Source organism: Megalobrama amblycephala, linkage group LG8, assembly GCF_018812025.1.
Source record: "Megalobrama amblycephala isolate DHTTF-2021 linkage group LG8, ASM1881202v1, whole genome shotgun sequence".
Taxonomy (NCBI): Eukaryota; Metazoa; Chordata; class Actinopteri; order Cypriniformes; family Xenocyprididae; genus Megalobrama; species Megalobrama amblycephala.
Genome location: NC_063051.1, coordinates 21484133 through 21508190, shown reverse-complemented (window position 1 = coordinate 21508190; position 24058 = coordinate 21484133). Strand labels below are relative to the sequence as shown.

The 24058-nt window shown below is 41.6% G+C and overlaps 1 protein-coding gene across 2 annotated transcripts in view; it reads left to right on the top strand.

Moving 5' to 3' along the window:
* nos1apa (nitric oxide synthase 1 (neuronal) adaptor protein a) overlaps window positions 1-24058 on the top strand; it is a 141730-nt gene that overhangs the window by 92880 nt on the left and 24792 nt on the right. For both annotated transcript variants that reach the window (XM_048200058.1, XM_048200060.1), the window contains exon 8: window positions 8406-8567. In XM_048200058.1, coding sequence (XP_048056015.1) covers window positions 8406-8567 — 162 coding nt within the window. The remainder of the gene's footprint in view (window positions 1-8405; window positions 8568-24058) is intronic.

Below are 24058 nucleotides of genomic sequence, written 5' to 3'. Positions count from 1 at the left end.
CTGATATTGTTATTTTCCACCTTGAGGTCTGAAAGATTAAATAGGCTTAACTAAAGACAGCTGTTGTTGAAAATCCAAGGCATCTGCTGTGGCATTTCAGAAAATGTAGAGATTTGTATGTAAGATGTAGCCCCTTTTATTATTATATACATACATAAGGTTATTTATAGTCCACCACCAATTGCCTCATTCCACAGGAATTTTGCAATCCAATAAAATATGAGATAATTTGCACTCTAATAGCAGTGTATGCCATAAATTGCTCATCTAGCAGATACTGCTGCTTAGTTTCTAAACTTTTCTGTCCTTAGCAAGTAGTGATTTTATTTTTTTCTGATTTTGAAATCATACTTTGACGTTAGTAATTAGCACAACTGATTGTTTTCATTGTATCGCTTTAAAGGTGCCCTAGAACTTTTTTTTAAAAGATGTAATATAAGTCTAAGGTGTCCCCTGAATGTGTCTGTGAAGTTTCAGCTCAAAATACCCCATAGATTTTTTTAAATTCATTTTTTTAACTACCTATTTTGGGGCATAATTAGAAATTAGCCGATTCAGGGTGTGTGGCCCTTTAATTCTCGTGCTCCACACCCCAAGAGTTCGCGCTTGCCTTAAACAACTTTAAAAAAGTTCAAACAGCTAATATAACCCTCAAAATGGATCTTTACAAAGTGTTCGTCATGCAGCATGTCTAATCGCGCAAGTACAGTGTTTATTTTGATGTTTACATTTGATTCTGAATGAGTTTGAGGCTGTGCTCCGTGGCTAACGGCGAATGCTACACTGTTGGAGAGATTTATAAAGAATGAAGTTGTGTTTATGCATTATACAGACTGCAAGTGTATAAAAATGAAAATAGCGACGGCTCTTGTCTCCGTGAATACAGTAAGAAACGATGGTAACTTTAACCACATTTAACATCTTAACATCGACGCATTTGTGTCCTATACCGCCCTGGGATATTAAAAAACCAATCATCATCATGAACCTGGCTCAGTATAAAAAAAAGGAAAATCATCCAAATGTTTATAGGGAGGAATTTTTGGATATAAGACGAAGTTTACCAACTCACGTACCTGTGTACACAGATGGATCAAAGTCAGACAGTCGGGTATCTGCCGCAGTAGTGATTGGGTCAAAACGCTATGGCAAGTGTATTTCTGGACAAAGTTCAATTTTCACAGCTGAAGCTTGTGCATTACTTCTAGCTCTTGAACAAATAGAGAAGGAACAACAACGTAATTTTTTAATTTGCACAGATTCTAAATCCTGTCTACAAGCACTTGATTTTTTGAAAACTGAACATCCTATAATTATCAGCATAATAGGAAAAGTGGACTCTTTAAAGAAACAAGATTTTAATATTGTTTTTTGTTGGATACCAGGCCATATGGGATTGACTGGTAATGAACAAGCAGATAGAGCAGCAAAGGAAGCACTTCATTTGGAAATGACAGAATGTAAAATACCAGCATCTGACGTTAAACCCATATTGAACCTTTACATTCACAGTAAATGGCAAATGGAATGGAACGAATGTGTAAATAACAAATTATATGAGGTGAATCCAGTTTTAAATCAAGGAGTTATTAGTTATTATTTTGAAAACAGATATGACCAGGTTGTATATACAAGATGCCGAATTGGACATTCAAGACTTACTCATTCATATTTATTGAAGGGGGAAGATAAACCGATCTGTGATTTGTGTAAGAATTTCATGAGTATAAAACATATTTTAATAGAATGTCCTTTCTTAAATAATATTAGACAACAGTTTTATACAGAGAATACATTAATGGACATTTTCAAAAAGGTTTCTCCTGGAGTAATTTTAGAATTTCTGTCGAATATTCAGTTGAAAGATTCTATGTAATTGTTGTTATTAATGTTGTTGTTATTGGTGTATATGCCTGATTTTGTATAGTGATTGTTTTTAAGACATACTTGTTAAAGTATTATAAATAATGTATTGAACTGATATTGCTGATTGCCATGAATATAGCCATTGCTGCTGATATGGCATTAAATCATAAATAAATAAATAAATTAACCACATTTAACAGTACATTAGCAACAGACTGCAGGTGTTTAAAAATGAAAATAGCGACAGCTCTCTTGTCTCCGTGAATACAGTAATAAACGATGGTAACTTTAACCACATTTAACAGTACATTAGCAACATGCTAACAAAACATTTAGAAAAGACAATTCACAAATATCACTAAAAATATCATGTCATCATGAATCATGTCAGTTATTATTGCTCCATCTGCCATTTTTTGCTATTGTTCTTGCTTGCTTACCTAGTCTGTTGATTCAGCTGTGCAGATCCAGACGTTCTGCCCTTGTCTAATGCCTTTCATAATGTTGGGAACATGGGCTGGCATATGCAAATATTGGGGGCGTACACCCCGACTGTTACGTAACAGTCGGTGTTATGTTGAGATTCGCCTGTTCTTCAGAGGTCTTTTAAACAAATGAGATTTATATGAGGAGGAAACAATGGAGTTTGAGCCTCACTGTATGTTTTTTCCATGTACTGAACTCTTGTTATTTAACTATTTAAGAATCTTCTGGTCAACGTAGTTGAGTTTGTATAGCATGGCAGACATTTCCATATACCTCCCCTTTTCTGCCACTATAGGTCCGTATTTGACCCAGACCAAAACCTCATGTTAAAATGGATCCTGATGACACTGATGATACTTGTCGCTAAAGTAGCACTACAGTCTTTAAGTAGCTGCTGTTGATTACACATCCATCACATAATCACAGATGAAGCTAATTAGGTTTTTCTGCAGCAGCTAATTTAAAAAGCACTCAAATGAACAGTACTTCCCTTGATACCTTTTAACAGATGTGTTTTCTTTCACCTATTACCAAAGTCTGTTGAACCTTTTATTTTGTTACACGGTAAAAAAAAAGAAAATACAAATTTCAGAACAGATGATAGTGTAATTATTCCCTGTGGAGGGATGGAAATATTCCACTAACCACCAAAGATAAATTATATTTGCATTTCCACAAGGAAATGCTGGTGCTTGCTAAGCAGAAAAAGCTTAAGCCCTGTATAAATGAAATGTCAAATTCGAGTCATAAACTTTGTTGCTGTCATAATAACCTATGTCTTGTTTTTTGTTGGCAGTGCATAGTAATCAACACACAGCACAGTTTCTTTGCCACCTTTGCAATGTAAACAGCTTTAGATTGTTAAATATATGTTGAAGACAGATCTCAATTCAATATGCAGATAAATCCAATGAAGACGACCAGTTGCAAGTATTATATCTTTGATTTTGATTGGATTTTGAATAGCAGACATTAATGTTATGTAATTTTGCTTATGCCAACCTCGTTACATATTGTAAAGAATTTTGATTTGAATATTTTTTAGATAATTTGCCTCATTTTAAATAAAATTCCAGGGAAAAATGGCTACTGTATGCAGTATATGTGACACCATAAGCTGTCAAAACTGTAAGATGTTTTTTGTCTAAAAGTGGTGACAGTTCAATAGATGGAACTAAAAACCACCAGATTAAACCATCGTTGTAGTATAATTCTATACTTAATCGTAGATGAATGCTACATATGCAAGGATTATAACTGACTGTTGTCTGACTGTTGACATGCTGAGTTACAGCAAGAAAGACATTCTGTAAGAGTATGAAAGAAGCAGGATCCTTCATTTCATCATTTCTGTAGCTTGTTTTGTCTAATGTCTCAAGAATCATTGACAGCCCTTTTAGTGTGTCTCACACATCAGGGATCTGTTTCTGCAGCGTTTGTTGAGCTGTGAAGTAGGATTTTTTAAGTGTGTTAAATATATTCATCAATAAATCATTCATTAAAAATGTGCTAATTCATTAAGAAAATATTCAATAAGCCCATCCAAACTTCTTCCTGCAGTCACAGTTTTTCAGATACTTGTAGTGTGCTCAGTCCAGACATTCTGTTCATAACAAATGATTTCATACATGATTTATACTCTATTATATGATGACTTCAAACTTGCTCAGCACAAAAGTAGCAAATATTTTATCAACAGAGTCATGCTTATCTTCAATTTTTCAGTTTACATCAGAAGATGAGTAGTAATATCATTCACAGAACATTTCCCCCAGGCGCACTATGCAGATTTTTCAAGCTATGAATTCAGTGGATGTCACCGGTCTCTCCGGCTGAGGTAGATTCACTGTGAGAGCAGGTGTTGTTTACAACGTGCCATTCTGCAGCACTGCCCAAATAAACAGCTGTCAATAGACAAACACAGAAGGAAACCCTCATGCAGCCGACCTGAATAACATGTGAGAAATGAAAAATATGAGAAGCTGAGGTGAACATGTTTTCCAATATACTGCTCGCAATCTTGTTTGACATCAAATTTATCTTAAATAAAAATCCCTTTACTGGATGGTTTTCTGAGAAAACCATTTCTGAGATTTTAATTCGCCATTGATCAAGAATTGTTTAAAGGTGAAGCGTGTTATTTCTCTGTCACTAGAGCCAGCAAAAGGAAACTAGATAAAAAAGTTTGTCGAGACAAACTTTAAGTTGGCTTGAAAAAGCCAGTCCAGAAAGTTTTTAAGTGAAGCAGTTTTATAAGTTTTCAGTTTGAAAGTTTCAGTTTTAGTTTAGTAATTTTGATAGAGTACTAGGGTACTCTGTGTGGTTGCTAAGGTGTTGCTATGCAGTTGCTAGGGTACTCGGGATGGTTGCTAAGGTATTCTGGGTGGTTGCTAGGGTGTTGCTATGCGGTTGCTAAGGTACTCGGGGTGGTCGCTAGGGTGTTGCTATGCGGTTGCTAAGGTACTCAGGGTGGTCGCTATGGTGTTGCTATGTGGTTGCTAGGGTACTCGGGGTGGTCGCTATGGTGTTGCAATGCAGTTGCTAGGGTACTCAGGGTGGTCGCTAAGGTGTTGTTATGCGGTTGCTAGGGTACTCGGGGTGGTTGATAGGGTGTTGCTAGATTTAGTTTGATAGATTTAGATAGATAGATAGATAGATAGAGTTTCAATGGATTAGAAATAGTACATAGAATGGCACTTGAGTCTAATTGAGTTTGAGTCTAATGGGCTTCCGTAGTTTAAATTAGAATTTTGACAGTTGGAGTTTGAACAGTCTTGGCTCATTTGAACATTACGTCAATGAAAGTCAATGGGATTTTTCTGAGCTTTAACAGTCTTTTTTAGGAAAACCGTAACTCGGATCAGTTAGAAAAGATATAGCACACCAAGTCAGAACAGTCTGAAGGGCTGACCCGAGTTTGGAGTATGTAGAGTTAAAGCTCTAGGAGGAGTTAGAGTTGGAAATTTTAGTCTCAGAAGAAAATGGCATAACAGTATAAAAGGCCATACAGTATAAAAAAATAAAAGGCCTCATCCACTAATAATTTCATACAATTTGTATTTTAGGATAAACTTGCGCCATTCTCAATGACCAGTTAAAGGCGTCATATAATGACACTTTTACAAGATGTAAAATAAGTCTCTGATGTCCCCAGAGTGTGTATGTGAAGTTTTAGCTCAAAATACCCCACAGATCATTTTTTTCACAGATCATCACAGCAAAAACGCTCCTTTTTTGTCAAGTCAAGTCACCTTTATTTATATAGCGCTTTTTACAATGTAGATTGTGTCAAAGCAGCTTTACATTGATAACTGGTACATTATTTTGGCTGCACAGCAGCTCTTAAAGAGTAGTGTCAATGCAGGCAGATCAAAGCACTGTTGAATATCAAATGTCAAGTCAAATGTCAAGTGTCCCCAACTAAGCAAGCCAAAGGCGACAGCGGCAAGGAACCCAAATTCCAACAGGTGACATCAGGTGGCAAACAAGTGGCAAATAGGTGTTAAAATGGAGAAAAAAACCTTGGGAGAAACCAGGCTTAGTCGGTGGGCCAGTTCTCCTCTGGGGAACAGTGCTTTGTTACGACTCAGGTTGCTATCATAAGTCCGATAGGATCGCAACATTCAAAGTACTTATTTCAGTTCCATCCAGTTGAGGATCGTATTTATCACGCCGGTATGGACGGTTGTTGAGGAGCTGCGCTACTGGTTGTCGTGTTGATGAGGCCTTCACAGTGGATGATCTAGTTGACTCAATCTCTGCTGATACTTCAGGGCTGCGTTGTGATCGGGTCATGGTGCAGGTCCTTGCTCTCACCTGGATACGGCCTGGATCCGGTTGACTACGGTAAACCTCGGGATAAACAGAAAGACTAATATTAGCGTAGATGCCATTCTTCTTCCGATGTAACGAGTACATCTGCTTTTTTGTGTGTCCCTTTAAATGCAAATGAGCTGCTGCTCCCAAGAAGAGGGCGGAGTTTCAAGAGCTCGTGTTAGCAGCGCCAATAAACTCACGCAGACTCAATTAAAATCTCAGAAACTGTTCAGCCTTTTATGTTCAAACCAGAGTCGGACAATGATGGAGAGACTCAAGAAGAAGTGACAACATGTAGAATGCAACAGGAAGTTTCTGAATGGTTGGTTGATGAATTTATGTAGCTGATGTGGAGTTAACTATCTTAAAGTCATTGATTAGCATATTCTGTTATGATAATATAAATTGCTTGTGTGGGAACTGTTGTAAGATGCTGCATGAAGATAGAACAGGTATAGTTTAGTGTAATTACGGTTATAACTTGTCATGTTGTTATCTTTTATGACATGCTATTGCATTTGTGTTACATACTGTATTGCAATAACATGGCCTCACCCTCTTTGTTGCGTGTTCTCGAGGGCATATGGTTTATGTTAATTTTAGGGTTAGTCACCAACCCGAGAAGAAGCAACCCGGCTGTAGTCCCTATCAGCCGTTTCTTATAGTCCTTAAACACAGAATTCTTTAAAAGAAAATATGCGTGTAGTCATGTTATTTATTTATTTATTATGTTTTATTGTTACTTAGAAATAATTAATGCTTTTGTTTAGTCAGTTATTGATAGTTTTATACACTACTGTTCAAAAATTTTAACAAATTAATATTTTTCTTCAGCAAGGATACATTTAACTGTTCATAAGTAACTGTAAAGACTTTTACATTATTGCAAAAAATCTATTTCAAAGTCAAAGAATCCTGAGAAAATGTGTCTCTGTTTCCAAAAAAATATTAAAGCATAATATTAAACTGTTTTCAGTATTGATGATATGAAATGTTACTTGAGAGCCAAATCAGCATATTAGAATGATTTCTGAAGGATCATGTGACACTGAAGACTGGAGTAATGACTGAAGAAAATTCAGCTTTGCCATCACAGGAATAAATTGCATTGTAAGATATAGTCATATAGAAATAAGTAATTTTTTTACTTTTGAATAGTAGTGTAGATTTAACAAATAGCTTAACAAACCGTTTCTAATGACACAGAGTAAAAAAAGGTTTTAGTAGGTTCTAAATTTGATCACATACTTAGAATTAACAGAATAAACACCCCATACTTTCCTTTCTGATTTGCCCTGTCTGTCATTGTTTGGACAAACAGTAGTCCTGCCTGGCTTTGTTGTCAGACTACTCCAAAAGCAGTGTTGTGAAGCATGACAGAATCAGCTTATGGACAGCAGTCTTGTCATTGTCCCTGCAAATTAAACTGGGATAGTAGAGCATATTTAACTTTGAAGAAAAACATGACACTTGAAATGCATGCTTTAGGGTATCCATACCAGTTGTACATCTAGTAGATGCTCAAACTTTGATTTTTCACACGACTGAGCTCTAGTTTGGTTCGTCGAGCCCCTCGTTTAGTGATTCAGCACCAGGCAATGCCAAAATATTTCAAAGGGCTCTTTGCAGCACATCAATCTCAGCCAAAATCAGTCTTATATCTGGCCGCTGCTGCTGAAGCTTTCGTTCTCAATCCCTCATTCTGTACGTGGGAGGTCAATATCTGACAGCTGGCATTACCATATTTTCATCCCGGTCAGGGTATAAATAAGTTGGCCGTGTAGGGTAAAACTAACAATTTGTCACGGTTGACTGCCTTCCATCCCTCTGAGTTTGTTTGCACAGCTACTCAGACTGCAAGCGCTACTGTAATTAATATCTGAGCCTCAGCAGGCAAAGAGACATCTTTGACCACAGCTGGTCAGAGCAGAGCATTGTTTTCTAATAGCAAGCTTGCAGTTGTTTTAAAGTTAGCTCTGGCATGAAGCGCAGAAGCTGAAATGGAGCTTGTCATACACTAATGACTTCTAAACCAGCTTGTATTGTAATTTTGCTCATTGTTAAAGACCTTTGCCAATTCTCTATTGTCTGTTTTTAATGCCTTTTCTACTTTTTCTGCTTATTTCATGTTGTTCCTTATTCTCAGACTAAGCTTTTTTATTTTTTACTCTTAGTAGTGAACATGTGGATTAATTACTGATCTCGACAAAACAACTGTTCTCTCTCTTTTTCTCCAGCCCTCTGAGGAGCCCAGCATCCTGCTGGCTTCCCCCAAGTTGCTGCTTCCTTCAGGCAGTCAGCTTCCGGCCAGCACTCCCCTGTCGGTGCACCACCAGCTCCAGTTGCTCCAGCAGCAGCTCACCCAGCAGCAGCAGCAGACACAGGTGGCCGTAGCCCAGGTGAGATGGAGTCACTGCACTTTAAATGGACAATTTATAGACTTGTAGAAGTAGTGGGATTTAGTGTGCTGCAGCATTAGTGTAAACATGAGAGCTATTGTGGTTATTGTTGTGCACATTTTTCACAAAGTATCAGACATGTTTACACATTACCGTCTGTAAATGCACATTATATACACGTAAATGCACATTAGCATTCAAAGGTTTGGGGATGGGATGATTTTTGAAAGAAGTCTCTCAAAGTCTGCATTTATTTGATCAAAATACAGTAAAAACTATATAATATTGTGAAATATGATTACAATTTAAAATAACCATTTATAATTCTAATTAATATATAAAATAATAATAATAATTAGGGCTGTCAATCGATTAAAAGTTTTAATCTAATTAATTACATACTCTGTGATTAACTAATCTAAATTAATCGCATACATAATTTTTGCTGTGAAAGTATTAAATATTTCAATTCAAATGAATCAATGCAGGGTTTTTCCTGGGTCAAAAATGGTCTTCGGTGGTGACAGACATGGTCATCCACACAAACAGTAAAAAGTGCCCTACCCACATGATCTGCGAGCCCGATACTGACAATAAAGTACCTGACACTCTCACTGTAATTCTTTCTTGCCCTATTTGCAAAAAAAAAAATAAAAAAGAAAAAAAAATGATTTTATAGCTTTGTAAGAGAAGATGCTTTTTTGCTAAACCTGAAAAGTATTAAAAAGTAGCATTTAGAAGTTAATTTTCTACCATATACAATTGAATGCACCTAGCTAACAACAACTTGCTTTGTTCTGGTTTCACCTCACTCCAGTCTAAACTAACTGATTTTATAGATAGGCCTAATTTACTACACATTGTCATTTAAATAACCTGAAAATATTGTGGATTATTAAGGCTAATTTTACTAACCACTCTTGCTAAATGGGGTAAGCACACTTATGTTCTCATTTCAGAGTTGTTTGAGTAAATGATTCGTTATAGACCGTGTGGACAGATCAGTTGTTGTCATGATTCATTAAAATGAATCTGTTCAAATGAGTCATTAGGTCGCGAATTGGACATTAGCGGACGTTGACGCGTTGCATGCGAATCGCGACTGTTATTAGGACATCGCAAAAGATTTGTCAACACAGAAAACACTTCACCACTGGATAGGATTTTCTTTTTGTTTACTGAAAGTGTGGTTTATGTCAGCTGCACGTGCAGGGCGCCTGTCAGAGAAGATGAGGTGACGTTCTTTTGAGCATTATTCACACCCAGCGGTTATTCAGGAAAAACATTCTCCAAATGCGCCTCGTGAAACATGGATTCGGTCTTACGAACTTTTAGCATTGTGTCAGTTGATTTAGATTATTATGTGTGAGGTAGAGAGAGTGCAAAGATGGTGCTTACTTTGAAAGAGCTCGTGCGCACGAGAACGGCTCCAGGTTCAAAGGTCAATACAGAATGGATTAATCTGCGTTATTTTTTTAACGTGTTATTTTTTCTCAGATTAATTAATCGAAATTAACGCGTTATTTTGACAGGCCTAATAATAATATAATATAATATATGAATTTTTTCCTGTCATAGCGGCCATGTTAAAGCCACAGTATGTACATTTTCGCCGCTAGAGGTCGCTTATTCAAAACAAAAGCATAGCTTGATGATGCCTTGACTTTGCGAAATAATGGGAGGTGTCGTCTTCACGTCTACAGCCAGTGGAAAAGAATTGGCATGGGACTCGGGCAGAAATCATGTTCATGGATGAGAAATATTAACGTTACTATAGTATGAAGCAGAGCAGGGCCGAGTGATGTACGAGCAGAAACGATGGCCGCTGGAGCGCTTGCTAATGAGAGACGAGCGCGACAAACGCCTCGAGAGCAGCGGAACTTTTATTACGCTGCAGTCGCCGCTTCCGCTTCTTCCGGTCATGTGTATTTGGGCCAACGCAGTGCTGTTTATCATATTAGATACATTTGTGCTTAGAAAGTTGTTATAATGTTACTCTGAGTTCGCTCCGTGGCTACTATGAGAAACTTGTTGCACGCTGCAGTAAGCTAGATCGATATTAGGCATGGTAAAACATCCTACTTGCTATAAATCAAGAAAACGAGATTTAAACAATAAGACTTACTGTGTTGATCTATATAACATGATTAGTTTTCTGTCAGTGAATGTATCCAAACAGTTGCTCACCTGTCTAATAAAACACATAATATACTAAAGCATCTTTGGTGTTTCCATGGTTTCTACGAAATAAAACCGAAAACTGAGGGTAACACGTGTATGATGTCATTGATACGGACATGGACACGGTTCGTGTCATGATTAAAATTGCATATTTCTCTGGATTTAAACATTCTTGGAAACATTTGGGATAATGCAAGTACATAAGTCAAAATATATAACATTGTTCTAGGGGTTTTTGAATATTTTCATCCAAAAATCCTACATATTGTGCCTTTAACTTGCTTTCTGAGGCAAATGCCTGCTGTTTGGGAACGCAGTCGTGTAAGACAGTTCTGGGAGGTAATTATACCAAACCACTTTGATGACAGACTTTGCTCAGGCTTTTCAGAATTACCAAAAACAGCATTTCAGAGGCTGTGCAAAAATATCTGTCCAGTGGTTGGTCCAGTTATGCCATCGCGTCACAAAGTCACATGACTTTTTTGATACGCATCAATGAATTTATTCGGTTTCCATCGTAGTTTATGGGCTCGTAGTTTAAATCTTGGCATTTCCATCCAATGCGATATCCCAAAATGCACATAAAAATAGGTGGATGGAAACAAAGCTATTAATCCAGTCTTCAATGTCACGTGATCCTTCAGAAATCATTCTAATTATTTTGATTTAGTGCTCAATAAACATTTATTATTATTATTATCATCATCAATGCAGAAAACAGTTGTGCAGCTTAATATATTGGTGTCAACCATGATAGTTTTTTCAGGATTATTTGATTAATAGAAATTTCAAAACATTTAAAAATAGAAATCTTTTGTAACATGTTTTAACTGCCTATTTTCATTAGTGCGTCCTTGCTGAATAAAAGTATTAATTTCTTTAAAAAAAAAAATCTTACTGACCACAAAGTGTTGAACGGTAGAGTTTACAGAAATATAATATTTATTTATATATTTAATGTATTAATTTGGGTGGTGTTTGTTTAGAGTTTAAAAAGCACAGCTAGCTCACCTCATTTGCCAATATAATTACATGTATTGTTCTTTTGAGGACTGTTTTATTAATTCGCATTGTGCATTATGCAAATGTTTTTTATTATGGGTCAGGTGAGTCCAAATGTTTTATTTGCTCAAACAGATAAACACAATACAAACAACAGCTGTTCTGCAGGAATTTAATTCAGTTCCTCCAGTTATTTATGAGCAGAAAAATATGTCCCTACACTGATGAATTTGATATTTTTGACCTCAACTGGTTCTTTTTTAAATAATTGAGCTGTTTTATCAGACAGTTTGTTTAATATATTCTTGAAGTGTGAAATGTTCAATTGTGGTCTGAAATGTATGCGTTCACCCACTTTTTTACACCGTTAATCTGTGAAGATTATTTATTATATAAGATTATTTCTTGTCTAAATAGTGATTTTAAAAAATAAATAAATAACTGTTACCTCTAATGTGAACCACAACATTAGAACTGATTATGGATAGCTTGCAGTGCACAAAAAACCTGCAGTCTTGTGTGTTTTAAGTGTTTTTTCATTGTCTCCGGCACTAGACTGGTTTATTTATTCAGCCTTTGAGAGCCTGCGGTTTGCTTGTTTAGCCACAGTTCTACACCAAGTGTTTGGCAAGAGGAGAAAGCAGTTGTTTTTCATAAGCATAATGCTCAGCCAGAAGGTATGCTCTCCATTAAAGTGTTTTTATGCTTTTTGTTTTGTTTTTTTGCATGGAAGACACTTCACTCTTCACAGGCCTGAGAACAAGCTCACAGGGGGTGGAATTTTGTTCCACGCTCTTTTGACCCACATCTTCGTTGAACGAGCATGGCTCCGTGTTGCTTTGAGGTATAGGGTAGTCATGGATGTCCGTCCTGTAAGAACTTTGATAAGCAAAGCTATCCACTGCAAAGCAGACCCTGATTTGCAACACAACACGCTCAAAGAGAAACAAGCTGTGGCTTTGCTCTGGCTTCTGTGATGTCCTCAGTCACTGAAGAAGAAGAGACACTTTGAAGCGCGCTATCAAAGAGGCACATGCGAGTCAATCGTCGCTTATTAATTTATTTCTCTATTTGTTTTGCAGTGGCCCTCATCCTTAGGGAAAATGATCGGCAGATGAAACGATATTTGCTTTTCTGAAGTCACGATTAGTGGTAGTGGTGGAACGGGTTATTGCGGAGGAAGGTGTTTGTGTGTTTTGTGTTTCTTTATCATATTCTGGTGGAATATTCTCCTTGAGACAGTTCAGATAAAATGAGTCAAAAACATTTGGCTACTGCCACGTCCAGAAAACGATGCCTACATCAGATCTCTAGAACATCAGATTTACATGTCTGCATTTCAGATGAGATCAATTTAGGCTAAATGTATTTTGAATCTGAGTGATTGAGTTCTAATTGTGCATGTAGATTTAAATGTGATTTCTCTCAAATGGAAGCCTTATTATGGTTGCTGGAGTGTTTTTTTTTTTTTTTTTTTTTTTTTCCTGTTTAGAAAAATAAGATATATCTGGGTTTATGGAGAGTTTACGCACATCCACGTCCAACAAAACAGCGAGAAAATGGGCTCTGCATGCTTTTTGTTTTGTAGCACTGCTTGATTTCCACTGCCCTCTTGCAGCTTTCAATGGGCTGTCTAAGGAAAAATCAGCACTGAAATATTTGATGTAATTACTTGCAGTTTGAGGGCAGCAACAACGGAATAAATAGTCATATTAAAACCTTGTAATGACTGCAGTGCAGTGGAATAAAAAAGATTACCTTTGTGTTTTGAAATTACTGTGGCCATGAAAGTCTCCACTTTAAATATGTGTGATTAAATGGATTGTTAGAACATGAATCACACATTACCTTTTTTTTTTTTTTTTTTTTAGAACTCTACAGGTTATGTTGGTGAAAGTGAAAGTTGGTGACATACATTGTAGTGTTATTAAATTTGTCCTGAGAAAGCATGAAAAAAGGTTTAGAAAATAGTGTGTTTTTTTGTTTTTTTTTGTTTTTTGGTTTGGTTTTTGGTTTAGTGTGGTGTGGTTTAGCTGAGATTAGTTTTTGGTTTGGTTTAGATTTAGTTTGGTTTAGTTTAGTTTGTTTTGGGTTTGGTTTAGTTTTGTTTTTTTGTTTTAGTTTTTAGTTTGGTGTGGGCTGGATTAGCTGGCTAGCAGGTAAATTTCAGATTAGTTTGCGCCAATCCTGGGTTTTAGGTTGAAAGTGACACTATATAGTAAAAACAAATATTTAACAATGAAATTTTCTGGCTCTAATGATAATTAGAATAATTTTTATTCTTATATGATTTAGGGCTGGACGATATGGCCAAAATTTATATCACGATATAATTCTTAATTTCAGTCGATACGATATAATTCCGATATCGATATGAACTATATAATAGCCTCAGAAAAACTGCCAAGAACGGCCACAACGGATGTCTGTACCTACAAATGTCTGAAAAATGAATTTGCCAAATCTATGAAATCTCTTCCTATAAAACTATATAATATTTTAGAAATAAAAACAGTACAAATAAATTTATGTTCAACTTTTATTTGTATTTAGCCTTCATACAAACATAAAAATAAACATAAGACTCACTCTTTAGTGAATATTACTTTAGTAATATTAATATCTTTAACATTAAACTATAATATAGGCTGATTTTATTATTCTTAAAGGGTCATGAAACCCCAAAACACTTTTTTTGAGATGTAAACAGATATGTATAGGCTGCACATCATTGAAAACACTAAAGGTGAAAAGTGAAAGTGAAAAATAGTTATTTTTGCATTTTCAGAGCGATTTCTGTCTTCCTGTTTGAAACGTAATCGTACTTTCGGCCCAAGTATGAGCATGGTCGAACATGCTGACGTAGACCGTTTCGAGCGAAACTCGACATATATATTTATGACATAAAGCTCATTTAATCCAATTACTGCGCTGTAGTATGCATAAGATTATAATTGCGGTATTATGCATGAGGAAGCATCACTTCTCGGAAGTGGATTGTTTTGCTGTAATCTACCAGCACAAATGGAAAATATGTTCGTATGAGATCGCATTACAGCGGAGAATTCAAATATCACAAAAGTGCTGTTCATTCACCTTTGTCTGCTCTAGCTGCGTTCAAACATGCGAGCCGTAGGCCGTTTTAGTCAGCACAGCAGCACGTGTGTTGTTTGTATTTTGCTCGCGATGCGGTCAGAACTGGAGTTTGAATATGAACACATGAAAAACATACAGGCGGAGCGCGCATATGCTCGGTTTCAGCGCGGAGCTCCGCGATGAGTTTAATAACACTAGCCACGTGACACAGCTCATACAGAATAAAGTATCCGTGTTTAAAGTTTTTATTTCACACATTCTCCTGCACCAAACATTAACCAGCACGGTGTAGTTATGCACACATATTTCATCAAGTTGTGGAAGCTTGTTCGTCGCATTTGCATCAGGTGTACTCATTTTGTAAAACTCGCGGCGTTCGCGTTTGATCTTAACTTACAACTGCTGAGCACTGGCTGGTGGCTGCATGTCTCTGTGGTGTACGTCATCACGCAAATAGCCAATCGCGTTCTGCTCTTTCTAACGGCTGCGCCTGAGAAATGCTGTAATGTATCGAAATACCGTAAATGTGTTTAAAAATCATATCACCGTTATCGGAAAAAATAGATATTGAATTATTGTCCAGCCCTAATATGATTTATATAATTATTATATGATCTATATTATTATTAATCCATTACACACAAGCAATTTTAGTTTAACAGTTATTATTAAGCATTTCGTTTAAATGAATATTAATATATACAGATCATATGTAATATAAATAAGCTGTAGAATCAATAGATAACTCTTTAAAAATTACTGTGACCTTACATGTTTGAGTCTCTATTGCTGTATATTAGAAACTATATAAACTAACTTTACAAGTTTCACTTGCACTGATAGAGCAAGATCATTTTTTTTTATTTGTCCTCTTTCATGGACAAGTATTTTCTTTAGTGTAAATGCGTTTAAATTCTTCATTTTCTTCAATCTCTTAACCTTAAGCAAAAGAGTTGGGAATTGTGCTGGCTCTCTTGCGAGAAGTAAATCACAGTTTCTCTCTGTTGCAAGGCATTGCATGTGATTGGCTGTTTGCCACCGTCACACATTCATGTGCACGTGCTCCACAAACTCAGGATCAAAGCCTGAGTTGACAGAGAAAGTTGATTATCAGCATCATGGTACCAACAAAGCCGGATTGGTTTTGGTTTTGTCAACTTGAAACTAATCCTATAACGTACTCGGTTACTAACGTAACCTCGGTTCCCTGAGATACGGAACGAGTACTGCGTATGGGGAAAGGTCTCCCTTTTTCCCCGCTGCTGAAGCCTTTTTCAATAACGCAGTGTAACTGCACCGTCATTGGTTCACTCATAGACAAGTTGTTGAACCAATGGCGGCGCGGCATAGCTGCGCGGCCTATGGCGACAAAGCGCGCGAATATTCCCGCCGAAATGGGCGGGGTATAGGGCTATATAAGCAGGCGTTTCGCCATAGGATTTCAGTGTCAATCGACTGAAGCGACGACCCTGAGCCGCAGCCTCGTGGCACGGCAAGTGACGCAGTACTCGTTCCGTATCTCAGGGAACCGAGGTTACGTTAGTAACCGAGTACGTTCCCTTTCGATACTTCACTCGTACTGCGTATGGGGAACGAATTCAACCACGCCGTGCCACGGCTGGGAACGATATAGCTTGCATTTGGCCAACCCAGAGGGGGGCCAAAAGGACAAGCGGAGGCAAAGCCTAACCGAACCCATGGTTACACTGAAGGAAGATACTTCCTATGGTGGCGTGAAGCGGGACTTGTTGGAGGCCGCTAATCACACCGACAGGACCCGAGCTTGTAAGGTCGGGACATCGAGGTGATAGAACCTGACAAAGGTGGACGGCGAAGACCAGCCGGCCGCCTCACAGATGTCTTGGATGGAAACTCCGTTGGACCAAGCCCACGAGGAAGCCATTCCTCTAGTGGAGTGGGCCCTGACTCCTATGGGGCAATTAGTGCCCAGTGAGGAGTAGCACAGGTTAATAGCATCCACTATCCAACGGGAAATGCGTTGTTTCGAGACCGGAGACCCTTTGGTGCGGCCGCCAAAACAAACAAAGAGCTGATCCGACTGTCTGAAAGACTGTGATCGGTCTATGTAGGTCCTCAATGCCCTGACTGGGCAGAGTAGCTGCAGCTCTGGTTCGTCCGCCGAGGGAGGAAGAGCAGAGAGCGAGATGACCTGAGCTCTAAACGGAGTTGAGAGCACTTTAGGGACGTAGCCATGCCTAGGTTTCAGAACGACCTTAGAGTCACCAGGCCCGAATTCGAGGCATGCAGGGTTCACGGAGAGGGCCTGCAAATCGCCAACACGCTTTACCGATGCTAGTGCTAGTAGCAGAGCGGTTTTTAGCGTTAGGGGCCTGAGGTCGGCTGAACCCATTGGTTCAAATGGGGCTCCTTTCAAGGCCCTGAGGACCAACGAGAGGTCCCAGGAGGGAATAGTGAGAGGGCGAGGAGGATTCAAACGCCTAGCACCTCTCAAAAAACGGATCACAAGCCCGTTTCGTCCCACTGATTGGCCAGCAATAGGAGCGTGGAACGCTGCAATGGCTGCTACGTAAACCTTAAGCGTGGAAGGGGAGCGCCCCATTTCCAAGCGTTCTTGGAGGAAAGACAGTATGGAAGATACGTCACTCTCCACAGGGTCTATGTTGCGTGTTGAACACCAATCAACAAAGACTGACCACTTCTGGTCGTAGAGGCGCCTCGTAGACGGGGCTCTAGCCTGAGAAATGGTATTTAGGACGTCCTCGGGGAGGCTAGTCGGCTCCCATCGAGGGACCAGAGGTGCAGAGCCCAGAGCTGCGGCTGTGGGTGCCAAATTGTTCTGTTTGCCTGAGAGAGGAGGTCCCGTCTCAGGGGAATCGGCCACGGGGCTCTTAGAGAGAGCCTGAATAGCTCTGAGGACCAAACCTGGTTCCTCCAGAGCGGGGCCACCAGAAGGACTCTGTGCTGGTCTTCTCTGATACGCCTGATGACCTGGGGGATCAGTGCGATCGGAGGGAAAGCATAAAGGAGCGTGCTGGGCCATGTGTGGGCCAGAGCATCTACTTCCTTCGAGAAAAATGTTGGGCAATGAGAGTTGTCTTCTGAGGCGAAGAGGTCTACCTCTGCCTTCCCGAAGAACTCCCAGATCGTGAGGACCACTTGGGGGTGGAGCATCCACTCGTCGGAGGGGATGTTGCTCCGTGACAACATGTCCGCACCCAGATTGTTCCTGCCAGGAACATGAGTCGCTCTGAGCGACTGAAGCCTCGGAAGAGCCCATTCCAGCAGACGTTTCGCCAGAGCGCATAAGCGGCTGGACGAAAGACCGCCTTGGTGGTTCAGGTATGACACCACCGTCATACTGTCTGACCGAACTAGAACATGACGTCCCGTCAAGTAAGCCTGAAAGAACTGAAGGGCTTTCATCACTGCTAGCATCTCTAGACAGTTGATGTGTAGATGGCTTTCCTCGTGGCTCCACGAGCCGAAGGCCGGTCTGCCCTCGCACACAGCGCCCCAGCCCAAGTTGGAGGCGTCTGTTGAGAGCACCGTCCTCCGTGAGACCGCCTGTAAAGGGACTCCGCGCTGGAACCATACTGGATCCATCCAAGGTTTCAGGGCTAGAAGACAGGCCCGATTGACCTTGAGACATAGGCGGCCGTGCCGCCATGCGCTGGGAGGAACCCGGAACTTCAACCAGTACTGAAGAGGCCGCATCCGAAGAAGGCCTAGCTGCAGCACCGGGGAGGCGGAAGCCATCAGCCCTAGCAGCCTCTGGAAAAACTTCAGAGGGAGATAGGCTTTGTTCGTGACAGATGCCGTGAGCTGCTGAATTGCCAGGGCGCGCTCTGGCGAGACTACTGCCGTCATACGGACCGAGTCGAAAACTGCTCCCAGAAACGAGATTCGTTGAGTGGGGCATAGCGAGCTCTTGGCTAAGTTGACCCTGAGACCCAGGCATTGTAGATGGCTGAGGAGCACGGATCTGTGGCGTTCCAGCTCGTCTCGCGAACGGGCTAAGATGAGCCAGTCGTCGAGATAATTCAGAACCCGGATTCCCATCTGTCTCAGAGGGGAAAGCGCCGCGTCCATGCACTTGGTGAAAGTGCGGGGAGCCAGAGACAGCCCGAAGGGCAGGACCGTATATTGGTATGCCACCCCTTCGTATGCGAATCTCAAGAATCGTCTGTGACGGGGGGCTATCTGGATGTGAAAATACGCATCCTTCAGGTCCAGCGAGCAGAACCAGTCCTCGGGGCAAATGTGCGCGAGGATCTGCTTCAGCGTCAGCATTTTGAACTTCCGTCTCATGAGGGAGTGATTCAAAAGCCTGAGGTCTAGGATGGGTCTGAGACCGCCATCCTTTTTGGGGACCAGAAAGTAGCGGCTGTAAAAGCCTGTCTCGCTCTCTGACGGAGGAACCATTTCCACAGCTCCTTTTTCCAGCAACGACATGACTTCGGCCCGGAGGACATGAGCGTCGTCCGGATTGACCGATGTTTGAAGCACCCCAGCGAAGCGGGGGGGCCGTCGTGCAAACTGGAGCGAGTAGCCCTGGTTTACGATCCCCATGACCCATTCTGACACACCGGGGATGGCCTGCCAGGCCTCGGCCCGAGTGGCTAGGGGTTGAATAATGTTGGGTGACAGACCGTCGTTGAGAGGGTCGTACACCGCGAGGGGTGGAAGAGGAAATTTGCTCTTTTTGTGATGAGGTAAAAATTTGTTCGCCGTGAAAACGGCGTTTGGAGTGGGCGCAACAGGTGTGGGCCCAGCTGTCACTTGGAGTTTGTTTCCCACACCCGGAAATAAACGAGGCGGAGGGGAAATTACTCGTGGGAGCTTTTGGGGTGGTCCGGTCATAACGGGACGGTCCCCCATCCTCTTCCTGTCCGACGAATCAGGACGACTTCGGAGGCACCGGGTCCAGCACAATCCTGGGCCGGGGTCCCTGGCGCCTCGGGAAGGGAGGGCGCTTCGCAGGGCGCGAGCGCTGGCGATGCTCCTGGGGCGGCGCTGCCTGTTTTGCAGGTGGGGCTGGTTTGTTCTGCTGAGCCGGCGCAGTCCTGGGGCGGCTAGACGCAGAAGCGGAGCTGGAGCGCTTAGGCAAGAAATGCCTCATAGCCTGAGACGATTTCTGCGCGGCAGTAAAGCGCTCAGTGAAGCCATCCACTGCAGGCCCGAAGAGACCAGAAGGCGAGACCGGGGCGTCTAAGAAGGCCGTCTTGTCTAGGTCTTTGATCTCCGTTAGGTTGAGCCACAGGTGGCGCTCCAACACGACCAGGCTGGCCATGGAACGACCGATGGCCTGGGCCGTAGCCTTCGTAGCTCGCAGGGCAAGATCCGTGGCGCTGCGGAGATCTTTGAAGGCTGGCGCGTCGATTCCAGACTCATCCAGAGAGCGGAGGAGTTTGGCCTGGAATACTTGAAATATGGCCATGGTGTGGAGCGCAGAGGCAGCTTGGCCCGCCGAGGTGTAAGCCCGTCCAGCCAGAGTAGAGGTGGTCCGACAGGGCTTGGAAGGAAGGGCCCTCTTCGTCTTCCAACCCACAGCCGCGGGAGGACAGAGGTGAGCAGCCACCGCTTCATCTAGGGGTGGCAAGTGCTCGTATCCCTTCTCCTCGGCGCCGTCGACGGCGGTGAGGGCGGAGCGGTGCGTAGTGTGGAGGCGGGCAGAGTAAGGAGCGCGCCACGACTTCGTCAGCTCTTCGTGGACCTCAGGAAAGAAGGGCGCTGAACGCTGGCGAGGTGCTTGGCGGCGGCCTGGCAGAAACCATTCGTCCAGGCGGCTGCGAGACGGCTCCTCTGGAGGGGCCCACTCGAGGTCCAGCTCTTCAACGGCCCTAGACAGGATGCGGAAGAGCTCGGCATCCATGCCCTGGCCATGCTCGATGGGTTCCAAGGGAGGCGGTGGAGCGGGGTCTTCCGGCTCGCCAGCCCATCCTTCCGCTTCGGAAGCCGCAAGAGACATGGAGTCGTCTTGTTCGTCGTCTGTTCCCCCGAATGAGACGAGGTCACTCGCTTCTGCGGAGGGACGCTGCTCAGGGCGAGAGAACAGAACGGGAGAGAGTTCCCTGGGAGGAGAGGGCGAGGCACGCGGGGGCTGGGCCGGCGTGAGCTCGCTCAACTCCTGGCGCTGAGTCGCTCTACCCCGCTGTCTTTTCCTCGCCGGCTCGCGGGAGGAAGGAGACGGGAGGGCGCGAGCGGCGAGATCGCCCTCAGTGAAGAAGGCGACCCGCGAGCGCAGGGAAGCGAGACTCATACACTCGCAGTGCGGGCATGAGTCTCCAGCGAGCGCGCCGTCTGCGTGGGGCTTGCCCAGGCAAGCGACACACTCGCTGTGTCCATCGTCGTCGTGCAGGGGGGCCCTGCAAGTACCACATGAGTGGCGGGGCATCGTGAGACGCCGCTGCCGTGAAAACGGCAATTGGGTGGCTCTTTTAGAGCGGCGAGGGCCGCGGAAGCTCTTAGAGCGGTGAAAACCGCTGAAAATCGCTCTTTTAGAGCGGCGTTTAAGCCGCGGATGAAGCTCTCAGGCGGCGCGCCGGATGGCGGCAGGGGACGCACAGGAAGCGGCCGGAAGCGGGAAGCGGGAGGCGGCGGCTCGGCGACGGCGCTAGAAGCTGCAGTCCGCGAGGGCGCCGGCGCTTTCTTCCACCGGCGAGTCCAGGCGAGTCCGCTGCGGGAGCCTCTTCAGACGGCGGCGAGAGCAGAAGGCGGCGAGCTTCTTCGGCTTCAGGCGGAGATCAGCGAAGAGAAGTAGATGTCGTCGCTGAAGGAGAAAACACTGAAATCCTATGGCGAAACGCCTGCTTATATAGCCCTATACCCCGCCCATTTCGGCGGGAATATTCGCGCGCTTTGTCGCCATAGGCCGCGCAGCTATGCCGCGCCGCCATTGGTTCAACAACTTGTCTATGAGTGAACCAATGACGGTGCAGTTACACTGCGTTATTGAAAAAGGCTTCAGCAGCGGGGAAAAAGGGAGACCTTTCCCCATACGCAGTACGAGTGAAGTATCGAAAGGGAACCCTGAGTTTGGTGTGGTTTAGTGGAGTTTAATTTTTGGTTTAGTTTAGTTTAGTTTAGTTTAGTTTGGTTTCGTTTTTTGTTTCGTTTTTTGTTTTGGTTTTTGGTTTAGTTTGGTGTGGTGTGGTTTAGCTGAGTTTAGTGTTTGGTTTAGTTTGGTTTGGTTTAGTTTGGTTTCCATTTAACGGTTCATTTAGTTTAAAAAAAAAAAAGTTTTCAAAGGTGCTTTTTTACAGTCGAATTTGGGGTTTAAATGGTAACTAAAACTTGTTATTTAAGAACAATTAGGTTTGTTTCAACCAGTTTCGAAATACTATACCATGATAATGCAGTAACATGATAATAACTTGAGCGGTTATCAGGATATGAACAATTGATACCAGCACATTACTAATTGGACTTCACCTTAAACTTTAGATCTGACTAGAGTTTCTGTTTCATAATGTCACAGGCTGTTTGAAAACTGAAACATTCCTGGTTAAATTGTTGAAATTCATGTCCTTGATGTTGAAATTGCTGCATTTATTCTTCATAAACCTATGCTTTTTACCACAGCACTGTAGCAAATATTTGTCACTATATGCTAATGTTAATGCCAACAATAATCATCAATCGTTCCCTTCATACAGTCAGAGATAATACTGTTCTCACTCTTTTCATTTTCCAGACGTAATTGCACAGTGAACTTTTAATTGTTTAATTAGTAGACTTGAAAATGAAATGAAGAATAACTGATTGCAATGGCAATACATTGACGTTAAACAGTTCTTCGTTGCTGCTTTTGTTGTTTACTTTTTTTAAGACAATAATGAAATACTGAAGAAGAAATACTGCTTTTTAATGCCATCAAGGAAAATGATGATCATGAAAACATTTGAGCTCCAAGATTTACCCTGACTGATGAATGTGTCCCACTTAGAGTGAGATATAAAACTATGACAGTATGAAATATGAGGCTTGTGTACATTTACATCCTATATCCTTTAGAAACAACATCTTTTGTCATGGTAGGCAGCTCTTTTCCCAAAGACAATCACTCTTTGTCAAAACACACACACACACACATACATACAAGCATGTACACTCAAGAACTGATGGCAAACGGCTCAACCTGAACTAAGCTTTCAGTCTACATTTACAGTATGGTAATTTTTCCCCTCAATTTTTTGCACTACTCCCTGCTGGCCTGATCTTGACGGCTCATTTGCTTTGTCTGGAGAATGTATTGTTCTTAAGGACATGCAGCACGAGCAGGCACGCTGATTAAGCTGGGTCATAAATCACCCAGGACCCCTCGAAGGGTGGCCGCTGTGGCTTTAGGAACAAACAGACGCTTAGACGGTCCTCAAGACAAGCCACTGGCGGAAATGGATTCGCCCATCTATCGCTGCAGAATCTTAGGACTTATGAAGGACACTGAAGTGCATCATAATCGCTTTGGATATCTTTATAGCTGGCACCGTTTGACATTAGCAGGACATACCCAGCAGTATTTCATAACAAAACTGCCCTATGTGTCTATTTCTGGTACTTATGGAAATGGAGGACTGTTTGTTAGACTATTACAGATCATTTATTTATCTAGGTTGATTTTAAGCTAATTATTAATTACTTGACCAAACAGCTGAAAACTGAACCAAACACCTGAAAATTGAATACTGAGGGTATTTAGTGAAACAAACAGCCGTAATATGTAATTTATTTATGCAAAATGTTTTTATGTGGCAGAAAAATATGACTTTGATTTAATTATAAATTAGATAACTGGATAGATTAACTGGATAATTAATCTCATGAATCTAAATTTATTATGTTATTCCCAGTAAACACTGTATTTTAATCTGGACTGAAATAGTCATAGTTTTATTATTATTGTATAGAGAACTAAATGTGAAAACACCCAGAGAATGAAGCTGGTATTCGATTCTAACCTTCCGTATATGGTGTCAACTTTAAAGTGGATGTGATGAGATTTGAGATTTAACAGGCATTTGTCCTTCTATTGTTGCTCTTCAGCTGTATTTTAAGAGTAATGATGAATCGATCTGAATGTAAAAACAGCTAAAAGGTTTTTCATGATTTGGTGTTAAAGAAGCTTTTTGAATGAAAGTGCTCTTTAATTTGCATGAATGGCAGCTACCCACACAGTAAATGAGGTGACCTTCTTAGTAACACTTCACAAAGATTATCATCATTTTTTCATG